General features: G+C 40.2%; 2 protein-coding genes across 3 annotated transcripts in view; both read right to left on the bottom strand.

The window, feature by feature from the left end:
* Positions 1-739: 739 nt before the first annotated feature.
* Positions 740-3,706, bottom strand: ARL4A (ADP ribosylation factor like GTPase 4A). 2 transcript variants are annotated; one of them, XM_015853650.2, is made up of 2 exons: positions 3,601-3,706; positions 740-3,296 (listed from the first exon to the last, which is right to left on the bottom strand). In XM_015853650.2, the coding sequence occupies exon 2, from the start codon at positions 3,216-3,218 to the stop codon at positions 2,616-2,618; it is 603 nt and encodes a 200-aa protein (XP_015709136.1). In that variant the 5' UTR covers positions 3,219-3,296; positions 3,601-3,706; the 3' UTR covers positions 740-2,615. The 2 variants fall into 2 exon arrangements, with proteins under 2 accessions (XP_015709136.1, XP_015709135.1); XM_015853649.2 differs by having other exon boundaries at positions 3,540-3,653.
* An 11,946-nt stretch (positions 3,707-15,652) lies between these two features.
* SCIN (scinderin) overlaps positions 15,653-22,193 on the bottom strand; it is a 42,654-nt gene continuing 36,113 nt past the window's right edge. Inside the window, exons 12-16 of the mRNA XM_015853635.2 lie at positions 21,716-21,893; positions 21,124-21,245; positions 19,554-19,631; positions 18,148-18,208; positions 15,653-17,228 (exon numbers count right to left, since the gene is read on the bottom strand). Coding sequence (XP_015709121.1) covers positions 17,095-17,228; positions 18,148-18,208; positions 19,554-19,631; positions 21,124-21,245; positions 21,716-21,893 — 573 coding nt within the window. The 3' untranslated portion in view covers positions 15,653-17,094. The remainder of the gene's footprint in view (positions 17,229-18,147; positions 18,209-19,553; positions 19,632-21,123; positions 21,246-21,715; positions 21,894-22,193) is intronic.

Genomic DNA, 22,193 nt, shown 5'->3' with positions numbered 1-22,193 from the left:
CCTTTTCAACTATTCCCTGCAGAAATTTAATGAACATTTGAAGTAATACTTTGTATTTTACAGTTTGCATCCCCAAACCAACCTGTCACATCAGCTTCCTTAACCTAACAGTGCTACGCACATGATAGGAGGAAAAGTGTTAGCTAGATGATACCAATTACACTCAAGATTCACAGTGCAAGAATCTCTTGAGATCCACTGTGAGCAACCTACACTTTGATGTACCATCAGCGATGTGAAAGGACTTTGAGAATGGTCTGGACATTCTTATTCAAGGTTAAATTCTGATCTGTAGGTTTCTAAATGAGATGCATCCTGGCTTCATTAGAGACCTAAAACAAATTAGAAACTTTAATTTTGCCACATAATTTTGCCAATGTACAAAAATCAGTACAACCTGTGCATACAAAATAAATGCCCAACATTATCTATCCAATATTACAAATAACAGAAGATAGGTTCGCATATATAAAGGCTTTTCCAAACTGTGCAAGATCCATCACTTCAGAAAGGAGTTAGCTTAGTTAATATTTCTTCTATGAGCATATAGATACACCACCGATTTAAAGGTGTTAATGAGGTACCTACAGTTTGTAACACTGGGACATTTTTGACTCTTTCCACATTTATAAGATTTAGGTTTTCGACAGGAATGCTTCCATTGTTAATAAGATCAATATGCACACAGAGGTTGAGGAGAATATATCACTGCAGCACAAATCAGACACCTTCTCTGTAGTCTTGTTTTGAGTTGTTTATTGAGGTTTAAGAAGTCATCCACATTTCTATAAATATAGACATTACTTGAGTAAGTGACTTACAATGTCACCAGTGCAGGTACATATATAACCAACATACAAAAGCTCCACTGGAAGCTACTTCAGTTTATTCAAAAAGGACCAAGATATCATTAAAAAAAAAAAAAATACAGCTGTCACTTTCCTTTATTGAAGACACTAAAGTGCATTTTTTGGTTACCTCATGGACAAACAGCTGCTGATTAAAAAATTTGACGTTCTTTTTCCTAAAACATATTTAAGTTACATTGATTGACATTCAGGTTTGTAGCCGTCATCCTCCTAATACACGGCAGCAGGTAAGAAAGTGTATTATTACATTGCTGGTTGAGTAAGAGGAGGAAATAGATTTTGCTTTGTTTTTTAATTTAATGTTTCTAACGAAAGTTTAAAGAGAATCGAACATTCTGATGAATTTTTACAGCACCCCTAAAGTTAGTCCTAAAAATCCAGGCTCCGTTTTAGCCCTTTTAGTTGCTAACCAAGTATCTAAAGAGTCACTTGAAGCTCTGTACCAGTAAGAAAAACTACCCTCCCTTTTCTGTCAAGCACTATCCTGCCCAGTTAACACTGTTTGCACACTCTGTAAACAAGAACAGCTTAAAGCATAATTAAAGCAGAACACAGGCCCATCTTGAAAATCTTCTTCCCCCACTCCCTCCCTCCCAGTAGTGTCAAATGTTTTGAGTGTATAAAGCATTATTACATTCCTAACCACAAAATACTTTAATAAGAGCCACGACAGGAAAAAAAAAAAAAAAAAAGCATACATTGAAGTGACATAGCAATACCCACTTTAATAAAACGGGTATTTTGGGGAGATACAATTAGTGCTCTGCTAAGTTTAACTTCAGCTTCACTTCATTATGATTTGTTTTTATTGCCAAAAAAGTCACTAACAGAGCAAACGTTGCGATTGTTAGAACCACAACAGCCTAAGTTGTTCTTTACAGCTCCTTCACTGCTATCAATTTACTTTTAATTGGATAGATCAAGGACATAATGCTCATCGTTCAAAAATAAATTACTAATTTTGAGTATTAGCTTAAACCTGATTTAGCGTATAAGGATGAATGGCTACTTAAAAAAAAAAACCCTCACATATGAAAAACATGCTGTATGTTGGGAAATCACTTTTCCATGCTCCGATGTGCTGCTTACGTTTTTAACCTTGTCAAAAAAGTCTCTTCTATCAGTTGATAAACTCACAGCACTTAAGCTTCAAGTATTTGAACTGAATGCGAGTCAATTTCAGAAAGTGCCAAATCCAAAGAAAAACCCACCCTACACATGTAGCCAAGCTTCCATAGAAATCCCCAAACGAGATAAAAAACAGCCTCTTGAAATAATGGGTTACTAGCTTCATACGTGTTTTTAAAGCTGTATAATGTTCACCTAAACACTCCACTCACGAGCATTAGAAGTTCAAAAACACAGAACACCTTCAATGCAAATCGCTTGCAGAGGCACCCTCAAACGTAGGAGTACAACACTAAGCAGAAAACCCTCGTCTTATTTGGCTATTTAGACATCCATGTCACATATACCCACCCATCCATCCATTTCCTGGTAGTATTACATCACCTATTAGGGCTTCTGAAATAATGCAGAGCCATAAACTCAGAAGAGACTATTTAAAAACAAATAAAATAAGAAGTTCCATGGGCACACTGCCTTCCACAAGGCAAGGTTGTGCAACTGATTGTTTAATGTAACTAAGCTTAACGGCATCCAAACAAGCAGGCCTGGGTTTGGAAGCTGTCTTATGTCAAATTTTGACCACGTAACTACTCTAAAATAGAAAGGTCAAAACAGAACTCATCTCTTCTTTTTCTGCTGCCTCAACATTTTCCTTCGCTTAATTATCATATCGTATAGTTTTTCCAGTCCCTCTTTGAGTCCATCTCCGATGATTGCACAGGTTGGCTGCAAATGCCAGGGAGTCGAAGAACTCAGCTCGCTCATCGCTAACATCTTCTCGATTTCAGAAAGAGACAGAGAGTTTCTCAGGTCCTGTTTGTTAGCGACTATAAGGACAGGCACTCCTTGATTTTCAGATATCCGCGTGATTTTGTGAAGTTCAGTTTTGGCCTCCTCCATTCTCTCGACGTCGACGGAGTCCACCACAAACACGATACCATCGGTGCACCTCGTGTACGACTTCCACAGAGGCCTCAGCTTCTCCTGACCGCCCACATCCCAGAAGTGGAACGTGACCGTTTTCGAGTTACCCAGAGTCACTTTGATTTTCTCCGTATTAAATCCTTTCGTGGGGACGGTGTTGACGAACTCATTGAACTGCAGCCTGTAAAGCACTGTCGTCTTCCCAGCGGAATCCAGCCCCAAGATCACAATATGGAAACACTGGAAAGAAGGCAGGCTGGACAGGATCGGCGTCTGATCCGAGAGTCCATTCCCCATCGCCGTGAGGCGAGGTGACAGCGCGCTGCCGCTGCCACTACCACGGGCGGGGTCCACCGGCCGCTCTCGGCTCCGATCCTGCGGCGACAAACGCAGCGTTACTCCCCCCTGCCCCGACCCGGAGCTGCCGCCGCCACCGCCCCAACCGCGGGCAGCGACACCGTAACCGCTCCCACCCAGCCCGGCCCTGCGGGCTCCGCAGCCCCGCAACGCTGCGGTGGCCGCTACCGACACTGCAGCACGGCGGGCAACCGCATTCCCTGCCGCATGCCGCCACTATCACCACCGCCGCCGCCCCCCAGCCCTATCCCTCCGGCCTACCGCTCGGCCCCGTCCCTCAGCGCGGCGAAGCTAAAGCCGCCAGCGCCTCCATGTCGCGCACCTCCGTGCAGCCAGCACCGCCACAGCCGCCACTACGACTCCCAAACCTCTGGCAGCACAGCAGCGCCCAGCCCGCGCCTAGCCCGGCTCGCCCCACCCCGCACTCCTCATTGGTCGCCCGGCACGGCGGGGGCGGGGATAAAAGCGCGGTTCGCCTCGTCTATTGGCCAGCAGCTCCAGCCACTCATCGCGGACCCCGTTCCAGCTCCCTCAGCCCTGGAGCAGGGCGGTGAGGCGCTGCTGCCCTTCGCGCTCGCTCCGTACCCTCCACCCACAGCGGGCGGGCGGTGGCGGCGATCTCGCCTGTTCTTCAGAGCTGCGTAAGCCCATGGGCTGAGCCTGCTGTCACTCAAACGGGCGTCCCGCCCTAAGCACTCGGGAAGCGGCTCTGTGGCGCCTCACAGCGCACGGCCCGCTCCTCGCACCGCAGCTCACCCTACGCAGCCCGGAGGGAAACCCAGCAGCAACGCCATGTTGAGGCCGGGCTTTCCTCACGTCGCAGTGAGGCGCCGTGCCGTAGGGAAGGCTGGGAGTTGTGTCACAGCGCTCAGTGGTTCCCCGTTGTTTGATGTAGCTCCTGAATTAGTGGGGTGTTTAAGGATGTTCTGGCGGTTACGTATTTCGTCGTTGAAAGCATTGCAGTTCATGTTTTAAATCGCAACTACAATGTGTAAAAGAGCAAAGTTGTATAGCCAAACGTTGTACAGAAATGCCACAGCGTAGATACTCGTTGTTCAGTGGTATTAACATATTAAAACACCTGTTAGAATCCTGGTTAAAACGGCAAAGTTATCACGTACTGCTTGAAGTAGCATATGGAGCACGAACAGAAAAGCATCAGTAGAACTCAGCCTAAATAATCTCAAGGACAGTGCACAGTAATGTGAAGTTGCTGGAAGCCAGATAAAAAAAGTCCTTATTAAAGAACACTACCACAAATAATGGTTTTATTCATAAAACCTGACCACCTGACGTCAATCAGCTTGAGCTTTATTTCCGCCTGTAAAATTGTTTACTTATTTAATCAGCCTATAAGGTATTATAGCCATTGAAACCTTAAACCACTTTCACGAAGCATTATAATAACCATTTGTAATTAGTTCCACAAGGAGAACATAGGTTAGCTACTACCTTTATTAGAGATACTCAAATTTTTAACATGAAATGCAGTAATGCTGCTTTCATCTATTGCCTTGTTGAAAAAGTCAATACGTAATAACATATTTCAGTGCCCTGGAAGAGGGAATGGTGCAGAACCAATGATTTTCAGCAGTGTGGCGTATCTGATATCTTAAAAGATTATATGTTTCTTTGGAAGAAGAATTTTATGGCATCAGGGTGATAATTAAACAATTAAGGTTAGAGAGGAATGACCATCTATAGCAAAGTGAGCATAACTGTGTTTATAAGTATGTACATTAAAGTGATCTGCTGTCTAGAAATTGATTGGAGAAATCAGTTGACGTGCTTCCTTTCACTACATTTATTTTGTTCACCTGTTATAACTTGCTGTAAACTGAATTATGAACTCTCTGGGGCAGGTACTGTTCTTCATTGTGAGTCTTCTTAGTGTTTAGTGCCTTGATCTTAATTAATGCCTGTAGGCATTACTGCAAAACAGCTATTAAATAACAATCCAAGCTGATCAGCTCCTCCCTACACTTCATGCTTCTTTAGAAGTCAAACGTGCAGACTGGGCAGGTGTTCCAGGTGTTATGAAGGGAGTAATGGTATCTAAATTAGTGGGAGGGTAAGAAAGCTGACACATTCAGCCTTTAATAATTGAAGGTGATGGTGAAGCAAGGCTTTGATTAGCCTGTAGAAACTTAGACTGAAGAAAGTGTATGGCAAGAAGTACACTTAGTACCTTTTCTAGTGTGTAGTTGAAAGGGGTCTCTTATTTAAACAAGTGACATTAATTGCAAAGTGTATGTACGAGGAAACTGAATGGGAAAAAGATCGAGCTATTGTGAAGCCTGTTATACAAAGTAAGAAAGAAGCTAATTTTAGTGTTGGGCTATTTCACATACTGATACCGACAAATTGGAAAACATGAAGTTTTGCTCTTAAGACAGTCTCTTGACATACAAAATGTTTTGCACAAAGAAATCTTTTATCATCTTTTGTACATCCTCTGGATTATTGTATAACTTGCAAGCTGTGTGGATTATTTTGCTTTGATTATTAAAAAGTAGTCGGTGGTAGAAAATCTAATTTCTTTTTTCACAATAAATAACACAGCTTAGAGCTGCAGGAGGAGGAATTGCTGTGTGTTGCAGTTTAAGCTGCTACTCTGATTAGACCACTTAATTAAGCCTATTCTCACTTCATACATACCTTCACATGAAGTCTAACATTTACACTTTACAGCTTTCATGTTCGCATATAAACATTATGCCACGCTGGTAGCTAACAAACGAAAAGCCTCGTTCTTTGATACTGGTTCTGAGTTGCATCTTGAATGCTGCTTAGGTGTGTTAGTTGAAAAACAAAATGCACACAGAAACACAACAGCACCAACTCATAACTTTTCTTAATCATGGCGAGAAAGTGATATGTCTGTGTGACTGATATTATAATCTCCATTCTCTGAGTTCTGTGCATTTCAATCATTTCATCCCACAGCACGGCTGTAGCGGCAGAGACAACCAGGTCTGCAGAGCACCAAGGACCATCTGACCACTTTCTGTGTGGATGGATACATGTGGGTAGCACACGCTCTTCCTGAGGTCAGGTGGAACTCAGCACACTGACAACTTCTCCCACAGAATCTCTGTGCTGGGGACTTGTATCACCAGACTCCCTACTGTACCGGGAGCAAATAACTGAAGGTTGAACATTGATCCTGTGTTTACAAATTCAAAGGTTATAATCACAGTTTCTAAACCCAAGCGTACAACTAGTTATGGGACAGTTGAAGGAGTAGAAGAAAGCATTGTTTTTGCAGGTACCCCCGGTTTTCACTTTCCATATCCCTACTTCACTAAAAGGCAGCTGCCTCTAAAAAAGAAATGCAAAAAGTAGTTCCTACTTTCATCCTTCAGTCTGGGAGATAAGACCATGAGAGACTCAAAAGACCAATCTACATGTGATAGTATGTACAAGCATTACAGCCTCAGCTCACACATTTTTTTCAGTGGCTTCATATGGATAGCACTGTGCAGATATTTACTATAATAACAAACATTTCACCCACTACTCCCCACACCCACCACATTTGTGATACCATTTCATTTGCTTCCCAGAACTACTGGCTTGAGGCACACAAGCTCTTGCTGGGAGCACAGGGCTGCTGTTCAAAAATGTCATCAGCCATGGCACTGCTTCCAAGAGATTTATCTGTTCCCCAGCATTCACCCCTCCCCACCCCCAACACACAAAAACTAAGTGCTCTTTGAGCTTTATTTTTGTATGCTAGAGTTACTCTATTTAAAATCCTATCAAGTTGAGATATCACAATACACTACCATTTCCTCACAATGCTTTCTTTGAAGAAGGTTGCACAGTTTTTAAGCATATCATTTTTCCTTAATATAATACAAGCAGTTTGCAAGCAGATTAAAAGTACTACGATTTCAAATACGAGGGTAGTATCTGCTTTACTTTGTTCCTGCCTAACTAAACTGAATACATGAAAATAGTTTCCCAACTCCATAGTAAATTCCTGCAGTAAATCAGATACTGCTGTTTGCTCTGTTATTGCTAGCACAGCGCAACAGTGAAGAAAACTACACAGAAAATTGCAGTTACTTTCTTTTTCCTCCAGAGAGTTTTGTAAATGTTTTGTATTTAACTCTTAAAGTTAAGATTAACTTAACTTATTAAGTTAAGTTCTAGAGGTCTCTTGATCTCTAGAGGTCCCTTCCAACCCCTACAGTTCTGTGATTAAAGGGCAGTGAAGTTCACTGGATTTATAAGAGAAGGGATAAACAGATTCTTAATAGTAGAATGAAAGATTCATTTTTCTATTAATTCACATTTCAGTTGATTAATTGTAGTGGAGGAAGGATGGAAGTTGTGACTGAGGCTTTTCATGACTGATACCAGTAAAAGGTTTTGCTCCTCTAGTTTCACTAGTTTCATGTATGGTGTGAGCACAGGGCACGTGTAGATACTAACAGTGAATCTTCACAAGATTTGCAGAAATTGGATTGCTTTATGACATCAGTGTCCCTGTTGAGATGTAGTTACAATAAATTATGAGGAGCTAGACATACAAATACGCACTTGCTGTGTATCGTTATGAAAGGTTGTTTCCACTGGGAGTCAAGCAAAAAAGGAAAATAGCATCTCATCATTTGGGCGCGTATAACTAAGTGGTAGCTTGTAGGATGAAACAATAATTTAACCCACTTATTCCATAATAAGCCATCTACTTGCAACAGTTACTTGTTTTAAATACATGCTTTGTGTTTCTGAACTGCCTATATCCAAAAGGAAACTCAAAGATGGAAATCCAGTATACAGGCTTCGTTGCAAAAACAAACAAGCTGTTGAGCTGTGCTAACTTTGTACCAGTGTATATACAGCAGCAATAGAAAAAAAAATGTTACATAGAGATTACAGTTAATGGAAATATTTTATAGAAGATATGCCTAAAGACCCGGGAGGGCTTTGAAAAATCTGCTCTATCTGCCTCAGTGTGTAACATTGTATGTAATGTAGTGATAACATTGCAGCTTGATATTCAGAGGTGACAACTAAAATAAATCACTACTAAGACAATGAAAAAGTGCACCAACTATTTATTTCATGATCTCCAACTGTTCATAGAATGGCTTGGGTTGGAAGGGACCTCAAGGATCATCAAGCTTCAACCCCCCTCAGCCGCAGGCAGGGCTGCCAAGCTGCATATCTAATACTAGACCAGTTGCCGTATGATTTACCAGTTCTCCCAATAATAGGAACTTACTAGTGCTCCTGATAAGTCCTGGTCATCTATAGAAAAACATATAAGGAATCTAGCTATTCTCTGGCTTTCTGAAAGCATCTCTTTCTTAGATGAGTAAAAAAAAAACCAGACTTTGCTGCCTCTACAGGTACAGTGTTGTTTTAATTGGCCAAAGGAGGCAACAATATATTATGAATTTCAGTCATAACTGTTTACAAGTGTAGTTGTAATTTACTTTACAACATAATAGATTAAAAATACTCCTGAAGATAAACAGCATGAGATATGCTCTAACAGATAATGGGGTAAGCCATAGGTGCTCAATGGACTGTATCTGTTTTCTATGAGCAGTCTGCTAGGTTCATCTTCAGCAGCACTTGCTTCATTTCCCTCCAGCACCATCTTTGTGCAGCATTTGTACAAGAGTTTTCAGAAAATACATCACTAGGCAGACCTGTGTCTCTTTGTCAGTAGACAACAGAATTGCACAGGGGAAAATGCTTAGCTGGGGCCAGTAAACATCTCTAGACATGCATTTACACACAGAATAGCACGTATCACAGTTCACTGCTTCCAAGGACTAGTGCTCCATTTGCAGATTTATTGGGAACTGGGAGTTCTGAGCCAAGACCTCCTTTCCTTGTCCCTCATCTAACCCAAATACACTCCAAGGTGTAATTAAACACACACAGACCATGATGTAGTAGCAGCAAGTCTACAGCTTTTATAGGTGTACAGCAGCCACATCCAGTCTCTGAACAAATCTGGATTTTCACCAATATATTGGATTGTATTTCATATCAGAACAGTGTTAAAAAATCAGCTTTACAAGAGAGAAGAGAGCGCAAATACTCCCTTCGCTTTGATTACTAGCATTAAAATCATACTTTGGTCAGCAGAACGTGAACCACAGCTAAGCATTCTAGATTGGATTTTTCTCAAGCTGAAGAATGTATTTTGGCTGCAGGTGATAAGAACTACAAAGTCTCAGTACAACCAACTAGCTCAAACTGCTGCACAAAGGTTTCAGTCTGTTACACAGGGACATAGTGGGTGTCTGATACTTTGGTAAGTGCTGGGTATTTGTTGCAGTTTCTAAAATTTCAGCAAAAAAATGTAGTTACTGTTCTCAGTAGCAGTACTGAGAGTTCTAATGAGAAATGAGAGCCTGTTATTGTGTGCTATATAAACACAGTCCTTATTCTAGGGTGGTTTTTTTTTTTTTTTTTTTTCCCACCTAAACATAATACAAAAGAAGAAACAAACAAAGAAAAAGGGAGGATTAAAAGGCAGGGAAGACAAACATTATGTGGGTGGGGAGCTGTAAGTTCAGCTCATTGCTCATCTGTACTTTAGAATTTAAGGTCTTATCAGGTTAGCATTTCTTCTTTTTACATTAACAGTAAATCTGTCAATCAAATGCAGGATTGGATCTACTGTTTGCTGAAGGTTACAAGCTAAATCAATTAAAAATTGATTTGAAAGCCAATCATAGGCATGCTGGGCAGAAACAGGGTTTAAACAAAGTCAGGAATGCAGATATACCAACTCAAGGAAGAATAGATTGCGTAGCTGAAGTTTTAATCCTGCCACATTAAGTGGAGTCAGTGGATGAAGAGAATAGTACAAGAGCCAGTAATTCAGATTTCTGCAAGGGTAAACCCTGTGACTGCCATCATGTCTTTGGAGGTTTTCCTCTGCACCTTCTACCAAGATAGGATGCAGTGGGAAGATTAGGAAGAGGTCAAATAGAAATTACAGAAACAGAAGAAGCATCAGGATGCTGTAAAGATGTGCACAGATATATTTTTCAATTACTTATTCCATTTGAAGCCTTTCTACTTTTAAACTGTAAAAGGAAAATAAATAAAAATCTCAATACATAAAGAAAAAAAAAGCACAAATGTTCTATAAGGAGAAAAGAACAGAACTTAGGGAGTTCTTCATGCTTTGAATTCTTTGGCTATCTGATAAAGAGATACATGATTCACGCAGCATGTGAGTATATACAAGCCCAGTCTCAATCTTCAACAAAAGTATGAGTGCATTAAAGAGTGCCAATGGTTGCATCCCTCCTCTCATTTTCACACCAGAAAGCCTCTGAAACTGTAGAACTTTCTGTTAAAGCTATATTATTCTTAGAGGTCCCACCTGCTAAGTTTCACTTTGGAACCCAGCCCTTTTTCTTAGGGATGCTGACACCTGCTTGGCATTTCATTTCAGTTCTAATCTACAGAAAGTTGGATAACAGTGTTAAAAGAAGAAAGATCCAGTTAACTATCAACAGCCAGTCTTTGAGCAGTCTAGAAGATACCACTTACCAGAAATAAAATCAGCTGCACTGCAGAGAGGCCTTTTGGTTTTATCAACGGCATCAGAAGAGTTTAATGACATGGGAGACCAGAAAAATCAGCCTACGGAAAGCAAACATTCTTACTTCCCATGTAAAAGTAAAGAGAAGCTTGAGGAATTTGCTGTTCCTTTTTAAACACAGCTGAACCTCATCCCCCTCACACTTACCTTTCCCAGAACAGCTGCTTCTAATCTGGAGAGGAATTGATGTGGACCTAACACAGGTGCACCTGAAGTTGTGACTTGCAGGGTGCTCTGATAAGCAACTGTGCTGCTAGGGTTTTTATTTTTGCTTGTGTTGGTTTATATCATAAAGTCTTTATTCTTCAGCTGAGGATGTTCCAGCCCTCTCTCTGCAGCCCCAGAATTCCCTTACTAAACTTGCCCAGCAGCATAGAGAAGTCCCCAGTAAGGGGCTGGTATCTTGCATTGTCTATTTTTGCTCTGAGCAGGTCTGTGCTGTTTGACAGTAATAACCCAGCAGCTGTCTGGATTGTGATCAGTACATACAGGGTGGCAGCACTGAGAAGTGACTCTGTTAGGTCAAGAATTGTGCAAACACATGATAAAAGACAGCACAGTTTAAATAAACAGTAGAAGGGTAGAAGAAATCCTCATGTAATAGGTGGAGATGGGAAGCACAGAAATTGAGTGATTTACTTCAGGTTACACAGGGATTCACTGGGAACACAGGTTGTAAAAGTCCTCATCTGCTGTTTTACGTGTGCAAAAATTTTCTACCACCTTTCTTCACGCAGTCTTGGTAAAGGTCACCTGGAGCTTTGAGTACATTAAAAGCTCATGATTATGTCCTCCTATTAAGTTAAGGAACTGATTTAAGAAGAAGTGTTAAGAGAGTTTGTTACGTGCCTTGCAGCCTATGCTAAGATTTCATTATCTTGGGCCAGCTGGGCCACACTTGTCACACTGGGCAGGGCAGCACTTGGAGAAAGTACTTACAGGTTGGGTATGTAGGTAATGGATGCTGGAGTGCACCAGCACCTCCTCAGGGATGTTCCTATCTCATCCTGGGTTGGGGCAGTTCCATGGCTTCTCTACCAGCAGACATCAGCCAGGTTGGATGTTAGGAAAAATTTCTTGTCAAGCATCAGAACAGGCTGTCTGGGAAGGTGATGAATCCACTTTCCCTGATGATGTTCAAGAAGAGTATAGATGTAGCCTTGAGGGCCATAGCCTAGAGTGGTCACAGGCATGGGTTAATGGTTGGACTAGGTGATCCCAGCTTTATCTGCTCTTATTAAGTGCATCCAGAAGCACAGTGAAATTTACAGAGGCTTAGACATGTCAACGTTAGTACATGTTGACTCATCTCTGCAACATCTCAAGTTGCTCTCTACAACTACCTGAAAGGAAGTTATGGTGAGATGGAGGTTGGCCTCTTCTCCCACGTAACAGTGGTGGAACAAGAGGAGATGGCCTTAAATTGTGCCAGGAGAGGTTCAGTTTGGATATTTGGAAGAATTTGTTTTCAGAAAGAGTGGTTAAACATCAGAACAGACTGCTCAGGGAAGTGGCAGAGTCCTGGAGATGTTTAAGGAAAGGACAGATGTAGTACTTAGGGACATGGTTCAGTGGGCATGGTGATGGGCTGACTGTTGGAAGAGATGATCTTAGAGGCTTTTTCCAACCTTAATGATCATAAGACAAGTTATCTACTGTTGACTGGGAACAAAGGATTTTCAGTGCCAGTCTATTGTCCTTGCTGACAAGGCAATCATTGCTAACCTTCTCTTCCCCTATCACAGTGGTTAACCTCTGATGAAGACCAGTAGGTTAGCATCTGGGTGGTGTGGAAAGGACAGCCATCTTTGGCACCAGTAAAGATGGTCCTGTTCAGCTGGTGAAATGGAAAAGTCTGACATTTCTGAATCTACTCTGTGAAAGTCTAAGCCTGGAGGGAAATTTATATTACAGTCATTCTAGCAATAATCTGTTTCACACAGGCTTGTTGCTGGTTCTACTGTGGGAAGGAAATCAGATGAATAAAGCAGAGTCAACCATTAGGTAAATTATGGTAAAAATCAGCTGATTGCATTCAGCCTTGATGTTAAATATTTCCAGCCCCTGTGAAATCCAGTAAAGAGTATCAAAGAGAATTTGTTTGTTTCACAGTGTCCCAATGCCTGGCATATTCCCAGAGAAACATGGCACACATCTTCCCTGGCCTGCATGCCTCTACCCAGGTAATGTTCTGAAGCATTTGCTTACTTATGGAACAAATGATCTGTAGCCAAACCAAACAATAAAAAGTAGTGTTTTCACTTGATGCTTTTGTTTCATTTACAGGCAAGCCCACATTAATTATGGCAGCAAAATGTTTACGTTTATTGATCTCAGTATCTTCACAGCACTGTCTTGAGGAGGGGGAGCACACGCAGAGTGGAAATGTGGATGTATTTAGAGAGAAGCTTGGTGCTCCTTGGAACAGCTCATCTGGAATCGATGAGTTTGTTAGTACTGAGGAGAAAATATAAAAGCTTATGTTTTCTATTTGGCAGGAGCAGACTTTTTTTTCCTACAGGCTTGAATGTTAACAGAATGAGGGCCAGAGCCATCAACTACTTTTGTGGCATGGCAGGCCTCCTAATTCTCCTTGGCCTGCTCTTCTCCCTCTTGAATGTTGTAAGCTTTAATTGGTGTGAGTGTGTTTTATTGATCTTGAGCAGAAGTAATAGTCAGAGGAGGTCAGAGTATCCTTAGGCCAGTCTAGAGAGGATGTAATGAGACATGAAGGACTTGTAGTGGATTAAAGATCTGATTGTACTTCAATGAAATCAAAGTTCCTTTGATTTTAGCTGCAAAATTCTTAGCCAGAATAAGGGAAAGGTATATTATTTTTTTTGTCTAAAAAGAAAATCACACTTCATAAAAAAGAAAAAGCTATTAGTCAGCATGTTAGAATGCGATCTACCTCTGGTTTTTATTTTATATATTTACATTTGACTCAATTTAAAAGTCTGACTACAGCAATGTGCTCAGGAAGCAGTTGTATTCCACAGCATTTTTTTTTTCTTTTGGACTCTCAAGAGCAACTTCAGTCCATGTAAAATAAAATACTTGATTTTTTTTAGCCTCTTTAGAACCTGTAACAATGAAGACTAGAAGATCACAGGGCAAGGGGTTAGTAACAAGAAATGTCCTTATAGCCCGTAGAGGTGTCTGAGAGCACCTTATATGGTAGTCCAGCAAGCGGTGTCTTTTCTGTACAATTCCTTAGTTCTCCTGTGAGAGATGGTGCCACAATCCCACTATCATCATCATTTTCTTACTGTTGCAGGCAAAGCCTACATGAGTCTGAAGTGGTAAGATCAAACTGTTCAATTGAATTTAGCTACAGTTAGCATCATCATTTACTGCAGATCTGTTGCAATAGAGTACTGTGTACTGTGGGTCAAAACAGGCGTTTAGAGCAGTAATTCCAGAGGCTGTGTCCTCTCCAGTGTACAATCTGTTGTTATATTCTAACATTACATATTTTATGTAAATTATCAATACTGCATGTAATATTGCAGTGTCCTATTTACTCCAAGGACTCCTAATATGTTTTCTCTGCAATTAAACTGTACTAACATCAAAATGATACTGTATTTTTGACCACATGAATACTTTCTGTTTGGAAACATAATGAAACTGCTAACTCAGGGTTTAAATTTGCTATGCAAAATAGACTGAAAATACTGTTACTCTCTGATAATAATGCAACATGCAGCTTATTCTTGAATTAACTTTACTGCATATATCTGCGTGTTTTTTTTTCTATTTATTCTGTAATAAATATGTGTATTTGATATGACTATTCATAAAGTTAACGTGCTTAAATACTTTCTTGAAAGTAGCTTAATCTTCAGTATTTCCCAGCAGTCACGGTTCTGTCTTCTTCAAGAAAAGGAAAGAAACATATCCTTGTAAGTACTGCATACACATATGCATATGAAAAATAAACATTCTCACTCCCAAGTAAAACCAAGAACAATGTTACGAGCAGCTCTCATGCTCAAAGCTCAATTGCAAACATTGTTCTGTTATGAGCTCTCGATGTTCTTCTCAACATCAGTAATCACTGTGCCAGGACAATGCACTGCAGACAAAAATGCTTGGGCCAGGAGACCACAAAAGCTTCTCTGTCTTGTGCAAAGGAGCTGAAAACAGACTTTCACAGTGCTGCAGCACATGCTGACAGCCTGCATGGGGTTCAGAGCTGTCAGCATTCTGGCAGATGTTGATGTTCAATGAGAGCAAATCTTGTTTAAATCTTGGTTAAGGAGCTACTGAAACTGTTAATTTTCAAAAATAATCTTATGCTTATGTCAAAGTCAACTATGAGATAATCACAGACTGCTCAGTGGCTGTATGAAGTGTGCTAGCTGAGTCACTGAAAAGGTCTTTGTGCTCTTTCCAGCAAGAGAAGGACATCTCTTCTACTCTTACAAATAAAAAGCAAGACCTGTTCTATTTCCTCTTGCCAAAAAATAATCATTCCTGCAGTCGGTCATTTTTGCAAGCAGGGAATTGCAAAGCCTAATAATTAATAACAATGGTGGTAGTTCTTTTTTTAAAAGATGAAACTATATGCTTGTAAGTGCCCTGTTCTCAAATTCTCGGTTACTGGGAAGAATTAGATCTGTGTTGGGTAAAGCAGCTTCAGAGTAACAAACAAACAAACAAACCCCCACACTTGACCTCTCATTGCATTGTCCACCTACAAAGGAAGGCATCTACTGTTCTTTAAGAATGTTTTCTAGACATCAGTGGGTGCACTGAGCAATAACATCACAGATAAGAAAATCAGTTTTGCACATAACGTACTGTTTCATAATTTTATTTTAAATGAAATGACATCCAGATACAGCCCAGTTATTTAAGAAAGGATTTAAATGAATGTTTAAGGCTGAAAAAACTCCCTGAATTAATTGATTTAGCTTCTCTTTATTTTTTGTCATTGTTATTATGAGCTCAGACAAAATTGACTCTACTGCATTACTACTCAGACTGAAAATCACAATCATAAAAAAAAAGGAAAAAATAACTAAAATGTTCACTTTCCAATCTATCTTATGAGAACAACAGAAGTGTTGAAAAGCTTCCATTAAAAAGCCACACTGACGTGATTTACTGCTGTATAAATTGTTTAAAACAAGCATTTTAGGATAAATGCTTAAAGCAGAGCTATAGATTTGTATCAGGAGTTTTCCTAATGCCCTTAAGGAGACTTTTCTGGCAAAACTATAACTTAAAAAACATACTTTGAAAATGCACTCTTAAATTCACCAGAATACAAAAAAAGAAATCCCAGATAACTGCACCTGAGAGAAAATGACTATATGGTGCTTCCTCATACTCCAGATTCCCAGGAATGCTGCTGAAACAAGAAGTTTCCTTGTTGATATTTGACTGAGACCTGTTTAGAAAAGGAACTGAAAACACATCCTGTACCCGACAATGTGAAAAAACTCCATGCCGTGAAAGCACAAGGGACTGCTGAGTAAGGCAACCGAGGCAAAGTATGGCTTAAGTGCAGTCTGGTTAAGGCAGAGTAAGTAATTTTGAAGCTGTTACTTCTTCCACTAAAAAGTAGTTCCCTAAAACGTGCACGAGAGCTTCAGTTAAAAAGATCTGGAGCTGGAGGCTGGTTTATACAGAGAAACCCAAAGAAATCCATTATATTGAGTTAGAATCTTAAAAAAAAAACAACACCACAAAGCACCTTCATATCCTTACAAGTATACGATCCAGAGCTCCAGGTATAATATTTAGACCAAGGATAGCAAACAAACATGTTAAGAACAGCTTTGTCAAAATACTTATCTCGTTTGCCCCTTGCAAGGCAAAGCTCTGGATCAGGCATCATCTGAAATTCTATACCAGCCAAATTATGCGCAAAAAATTATTCTGACCTTACACTAAAGGAGTTTCTTTGGCATTGGTTTGAATTGCTAGGGGAAGGCAGAATTTGGCCCATTTTAGCACAGTAAACTGGTCCACAGCTTCTTTGTGAAGAATTCATAGGTTACATATTTCCTACCTGAAAAGCCCCACCCACCTCAGCTGACAATTATCACTTACCCTATCCAGCACTGAGAACTGCTAAGTTATTCATATAAATATATCAAAGCTCAGCAAAGGGTAACAACATCTGCATCGTGTTGTTGCATAAGCTTATGCTTAAAAGTACTAGAAAATAGTTGCGCACTCATGGTTCTTTGGCTTGAAGCTGAAGCTCTCTTGGGTAGCTCAGTTTTTCCATTTGCTGGAATCCCAAGCCAGGAACCAGCCTGTGAAGGTTGGAGGCTCATGTCCCTGCTTCACAATAACGATGGGGGTCCCCTTCTCTCTGCCAGAAGGGTCTGTTTCGATATAACGCTTGGCTAAAAACAGGGGGAAATAAAACATGTAAAATATTAGTTAATTCCTTTGGCATAAAAAATACATCAAAGGCTTAAGAGAAAGAACCCAGGGCTATTATAATAAAGTATTCCATCCAATTATTTCAAAGGTAATGAAATGATCCAGTAATTGCTGATTTCTCCCAGCTGCCAGTAAAAGAATTTTCCACAAGAGTCAAAAAAGTGATTATTATTCTGGTCAGCCCACTGCCATACGTCTGTGTTTTGGTTTTTGACTGGGAGAACACATTTGCTGGTGCTGTGCAAATGCACAACCTTCATTCCCATTTTTGCCATGCAAAAGCTTTGAATGCACATTCAGTACAGATGGCCTGACATCTCAGTGTAATATCAATACCTACTGGAAATGCAGCAAGGCAACCTTAGCTGCTTTGAGGGAATGCCTGCAAGCATTTTTAGCAGCAATTCCATCAAGAAGGCTCAGGTATAAGAAATAACACTAAAGATGACACAGGATTTTTCAAGGAGTTGCATTCCAGGTAAACTGTCTTGATTTGTTCTGCAATAGGAATTTCCTCCTCCAAGGGTGGCAATGCAGACTGTTGGAGATTTGTTGGCTTTCCTTTGACTATACATTCAGTCAGTAATACCTCATTTTATTTTCAGTGCAGTTTCTTTTAACTGAGCTCTCCTACATTCACTTTTAAAAAGCTCTGATTAATTTTGCTCTTCATAAATTTAGAGATAAGAAAGATACATGAGTTTTAAATTACATTTAAAGGAGAAAATAATCTTTTCTGGGGTTAAATTCTAATAAGCTCAATAACTCTTTTAAACAACACTGTAAATGGAACTACATTTCTTCTTCAGTATCTTTTCATTTGTTTAAGCACTATTGATGCTACTTCCCTCAGAATTCTGCCAAACTGATTTGATTTACCAGATTTAACTGATTCCTGTCGTTCAGTTTCATTAGCGTCTTTCCCAATCCAGACAAAAACCTGCAAACAGAGGAGAGAAAGCTTTAGCTCTTGTGTTTTTATTAGGATTTTATGTGCAGTAGGCAAAACACAAAACTGTTGATTCCACTAGGAGAAATAATATATTCTATGAAAGTACTGCAGAGATACACGAGTCTCGTAAACCAAAATTAATGTGTGTTGTTTTTCTGTTGCTAGAGAATGCAGAACTATACTCAACAATTTCACCACTCTCTTGACATTGGAATTCCGGCCTTGATGCTCTCAGATAAAAGGAACTCTTAATTACGTTTTCTGTGGTCATCTTTTCCAAGTTTGCAAGGAAATTGCTCTTTGGGTACAGGTAAAGGTGCTGAACAGGAGCTGTCTCTGGATGAGGCTCTGTGTATGCATCAACACTTGTGCCCTGAGACAGATGCTACTCAGGGTAATCAAATACTTCAGTGAATAACCCACTTCCAGAGCCTCAGTCTGCAATCTCCACTTTTTTTTTTCCTTCTTTCTTTCTTCCTTCCCTCCAAACATCCTTTTGGAAACCAGATTCTATTCCCACATTCCTTCCACTCCTATCTGAGTCAGTATATCCCAACACCTTCCCACCCAGCTCTTAATACTGCCTTCCCCTCTGCTCCTTCTTGAATGGGCCAAACACATTCCTTTGCATTTCCTAAAATCTCAGCCTTTTTCCCTTGAAAGTTAGGCTGAGGAAGGCAGGTAAAACATGATGTTCTCCCCATTTTCCTCCAAGGTGCAGAGAATGAATAGAGAGAATGTGAGACATGGATGTGTTATCCACACTTACACTAAGTTTGCTTGCCATGTAAAAATCTCTCAACATTTTCAGTTTTGTCTGAACCCAGGAAAATGATGGAGATTATTTCTGTCACCCTCAACTCAGTTCTTCTGAAGTAACCTATGTTAAGGTCCAGCATTTGTCCCCTTCTCTAATAAGATTTTTGCATAGTTAATGCTGCTACATTGATTTTGTGGCTTATCTATACCATTTTTTTTTGCAGTGAACTTCTTTCTTAAAATTAATAAATCTTAGAAATGAAGTCAAGAACATTATCAAGAGCCTCAATCCTGGAGCTTATAAACTTGCAGCCTCCATTGGTTTTAATGGGAAGTGTCTGCTGTGGTGTCACATTATACTTAGAAATTCAGTCAACGTATATTCACATTAACACATCATAGAGCTCAGAAAATACAGCTCCCAGTGATACAATTTAAAGAAAGCAAAACCTCAGAATTATGATCTTTCCTCCCATCTTACGTGCTAAGTTGTTAAGAATGAATTCTTGTTACCACAAAACAACCAAACAAAAAACAAACAAAAAAAGGAACAGTGGTAAAGCACGCAGCTTACCTGCTCCCAAGCATCTAGTAACATGACATCATCTTCAGCCAAATCATCCTGAGTGAATTCTCCTGGGACCTCCTCAATCTAAAAAGGACACACTGGTGGGTATTTTTTTGCTTTAATGACTTCTCAGGACATTCTGATTTTGGACAGACCACAGATATTTTTTAAAGGAAATTGTCACCATTGTGAATTAGGACTGAAGTTTGCCAGAAGGAAAAGACAGAGATTTCCATAGTGCGACATGTACCAAACTAACTAAACCAATTTTACAGCTGATGTATTTGTGCAGCTTACATTCATTAATAAATAAACTGCTCTGATTTGCAGTGGGTGAGCTTAGTGGTGAAATACACATGCAAGTATGCTTTCCAGTCACTTGAAAATGAGACACGATAGTTAAATAAGCCATTAAGAATTAGCCCCCAGAGGAAATACAGACTGCTTGCTTCTTCCAGGGATTTACAGGCAGACAAGAAAGCAGTTGAATTTTCATCTGTATGAGCAGGAGACCTAATAATGTAGCTAATAGATGGCCTGCTAATTGTAAAGGTCTATCAAGCGTTTGGCTATGCTTGGTCATGCAGGAGTACCAGAGGGATTGGAATCAGTGCAAAAGTCAGTCCTTTTTGCTCTCTACCATGATGTGGTGGCCAGAAGCTCTGAGTGATCTGACCCCCTTGTAGTGGTGAGCTCTGACAGCGGTGAGTCAAGTACTAAGGAAATGAAATGAGAGATATGGAACTGCACAAATTTGGAAGGAATTTAAAACAGAAAACCAAGCTAGTGCATAGCTGCCAGCAGGCTATTATAGTGAGACTGGTTCCTCCCACTGTGTTTCACAGGAGTATTTTAGAAGCTTGCTAGAAGAATGTGCTTTACTATTCTTATAGGATTTTCAAGTCCTTATTAAAGGATCCAATTTGTATTATCGCCCATGGTATGAATGAGATTTCTCTTAAGGAAACTGCAGAGATGGTAGCCAACTATGTTGCCTATCTAAAAATTAGTTCATCTTTTCCAAAGAGTAACACCTGCCCAGAATATGGTAAGTAATTAAGCCTAATCCATACACTTAATATCCAGCACACAGTTCTGGATATTTCCTCCTACCTCCCCGAGCACAGGTCTCTACAGGAAATTTAGGCTAGTAAGGATTTCTGGCGGGGGTTTAGGATGTTTCTTTTCCTCACCCCCCACTGTCAGACACGTAAGGGGAAAGGCGCTGACTTGCACTTTTTCAGAGAAATGATAGCAGTCAGGCAATGTTCTGCAAGAGCACAATTGCTTTTCACTAGGCAAATGCCTCATCTTTTTTGCATCTGCAAGCCTCCAGTCTGCAGCTGGAGCAGGCTGTACAAACATCATCAGTATTAATTCTTCTGTCTCTTCTCTTCTCTGCACTTTGATTGATTCAGAGCATCAAGCTTCAACTCTCTAGCTCTTGCTAAGCGCTACTAACTACACAAAGAAAAGCCAGGTCCCCAAATTCACTTAATACCTGTTGGTTCCCAAGATAAAACATGTCAGAAATTACACTATTAAAGAAAGGGGAAAGTATCCATTATACACTTACAATAAATCTGCCAGTCTTATTCGAACAACCATACAGACGAGGAGGATGATCTTCAGCCTTTGTCAAAAGCTGTGATGAAGTCTGATATTTCTTTTTACCTCCAAGTGCTTTCCAGAATTCCTCTGAAATATATAATACATAATTTATATAGCAGATGATTTAACATTTCATGGTTCTGCTTGATACTATTTCAAGAATCCCTGAACAGCATCTTATTTGCTGCCTCAAAGATGAGTGCATTTTCTTACAGTTCTTCTTCCAGTTTGTCAAAATAACAATAGAGGTGTTGCTTGCAGACTTACATAGAGCAATGCCTTGTTCCCCTCCTGGTCACCATGGGCTAAGAAAGGACCACATTGCTCTGCAGCACCTGCTGCTGCCCTACAGACTTCCAGGGCATTGCACTACTTCTGCATCAGCCAATTCCAGATAGATTTCATTGTAAAATGTTGTGTTAGATTTTCAAAGGGAGAGAGTGAGCATATGGTTCTGCTTAGAAAATACATAATTGTGAAAAACATTTAGGCTCTATTTCCATACAGTGCTGTATTTCCCCAGCTGCCCATTAGAGACTGCATGGCTTCAAACCAACCTGGTTCCTGGCCTTCATTAATCCTAGCAGTCTGGCATTTAAGAACACTAGCAATGTATTGAGCTCCTTGTTCCTCTTCTTTGTTTGCTCCTTTTCCCACCCAGGTGTAACCAGTGTTGTTTGGAAGTTTCAGAACAAAGGTATCATTGGAATTCAGTGACATTGCATCAACATCAACCTACAACATCAAGAAAGAAACTGTTTTTACTCTTCCCATTTTCAAATAATGTGGGTCACTCTTTTGAATGATTATATAAAACATTCATACAGATGGTAATCAGCGATGCTTCCTTAATTTGAAAACTTCCTGGATTTATACTGACATCAATTAGAGAAGAACTTCTCTTGAAACTATGATCTGACTCAAAGGACAGATCTTAGGACTCTGGCAGTAGGAAAGACTGTGTCATTAATTGCTGATTGTCTGTTCTTTGTCAGCTGGCTGCTCACTACGTAGTTTCTTACAGTATCCTCTGCA

The sequence above is a fragment of the Coturnix japonica genome, chromosome 2, assembly GCF_001577835.2.
Source record: "Coturnix japonica isolate 7356 chromosome 2, Coturnix japonica 2.1, whole genome shotgun sequence".
In the NCBI taxonomy this organism is placed as follows: domain Eukaryota; kingdom Metazoa; phylum Chordata; class Aves; order Galliformes; family Phasianidae; genus Coturnix; species Coturnix japonica.
Note: the sequence above shows the minus strand (reverse complement) of the source record. Positions and strands in the feature narration are given on the sequence as shown.

Bases quoted from the DNA above. Each gene is read 5' to 3' on its own strand.
- ARL4A (XM_015853650.2), bottom strand. From the start codon at position 3,218: ATGGGGAATGGACTCTCGGATCAGACGCCGATCCTGTCCAGCCTGCCT.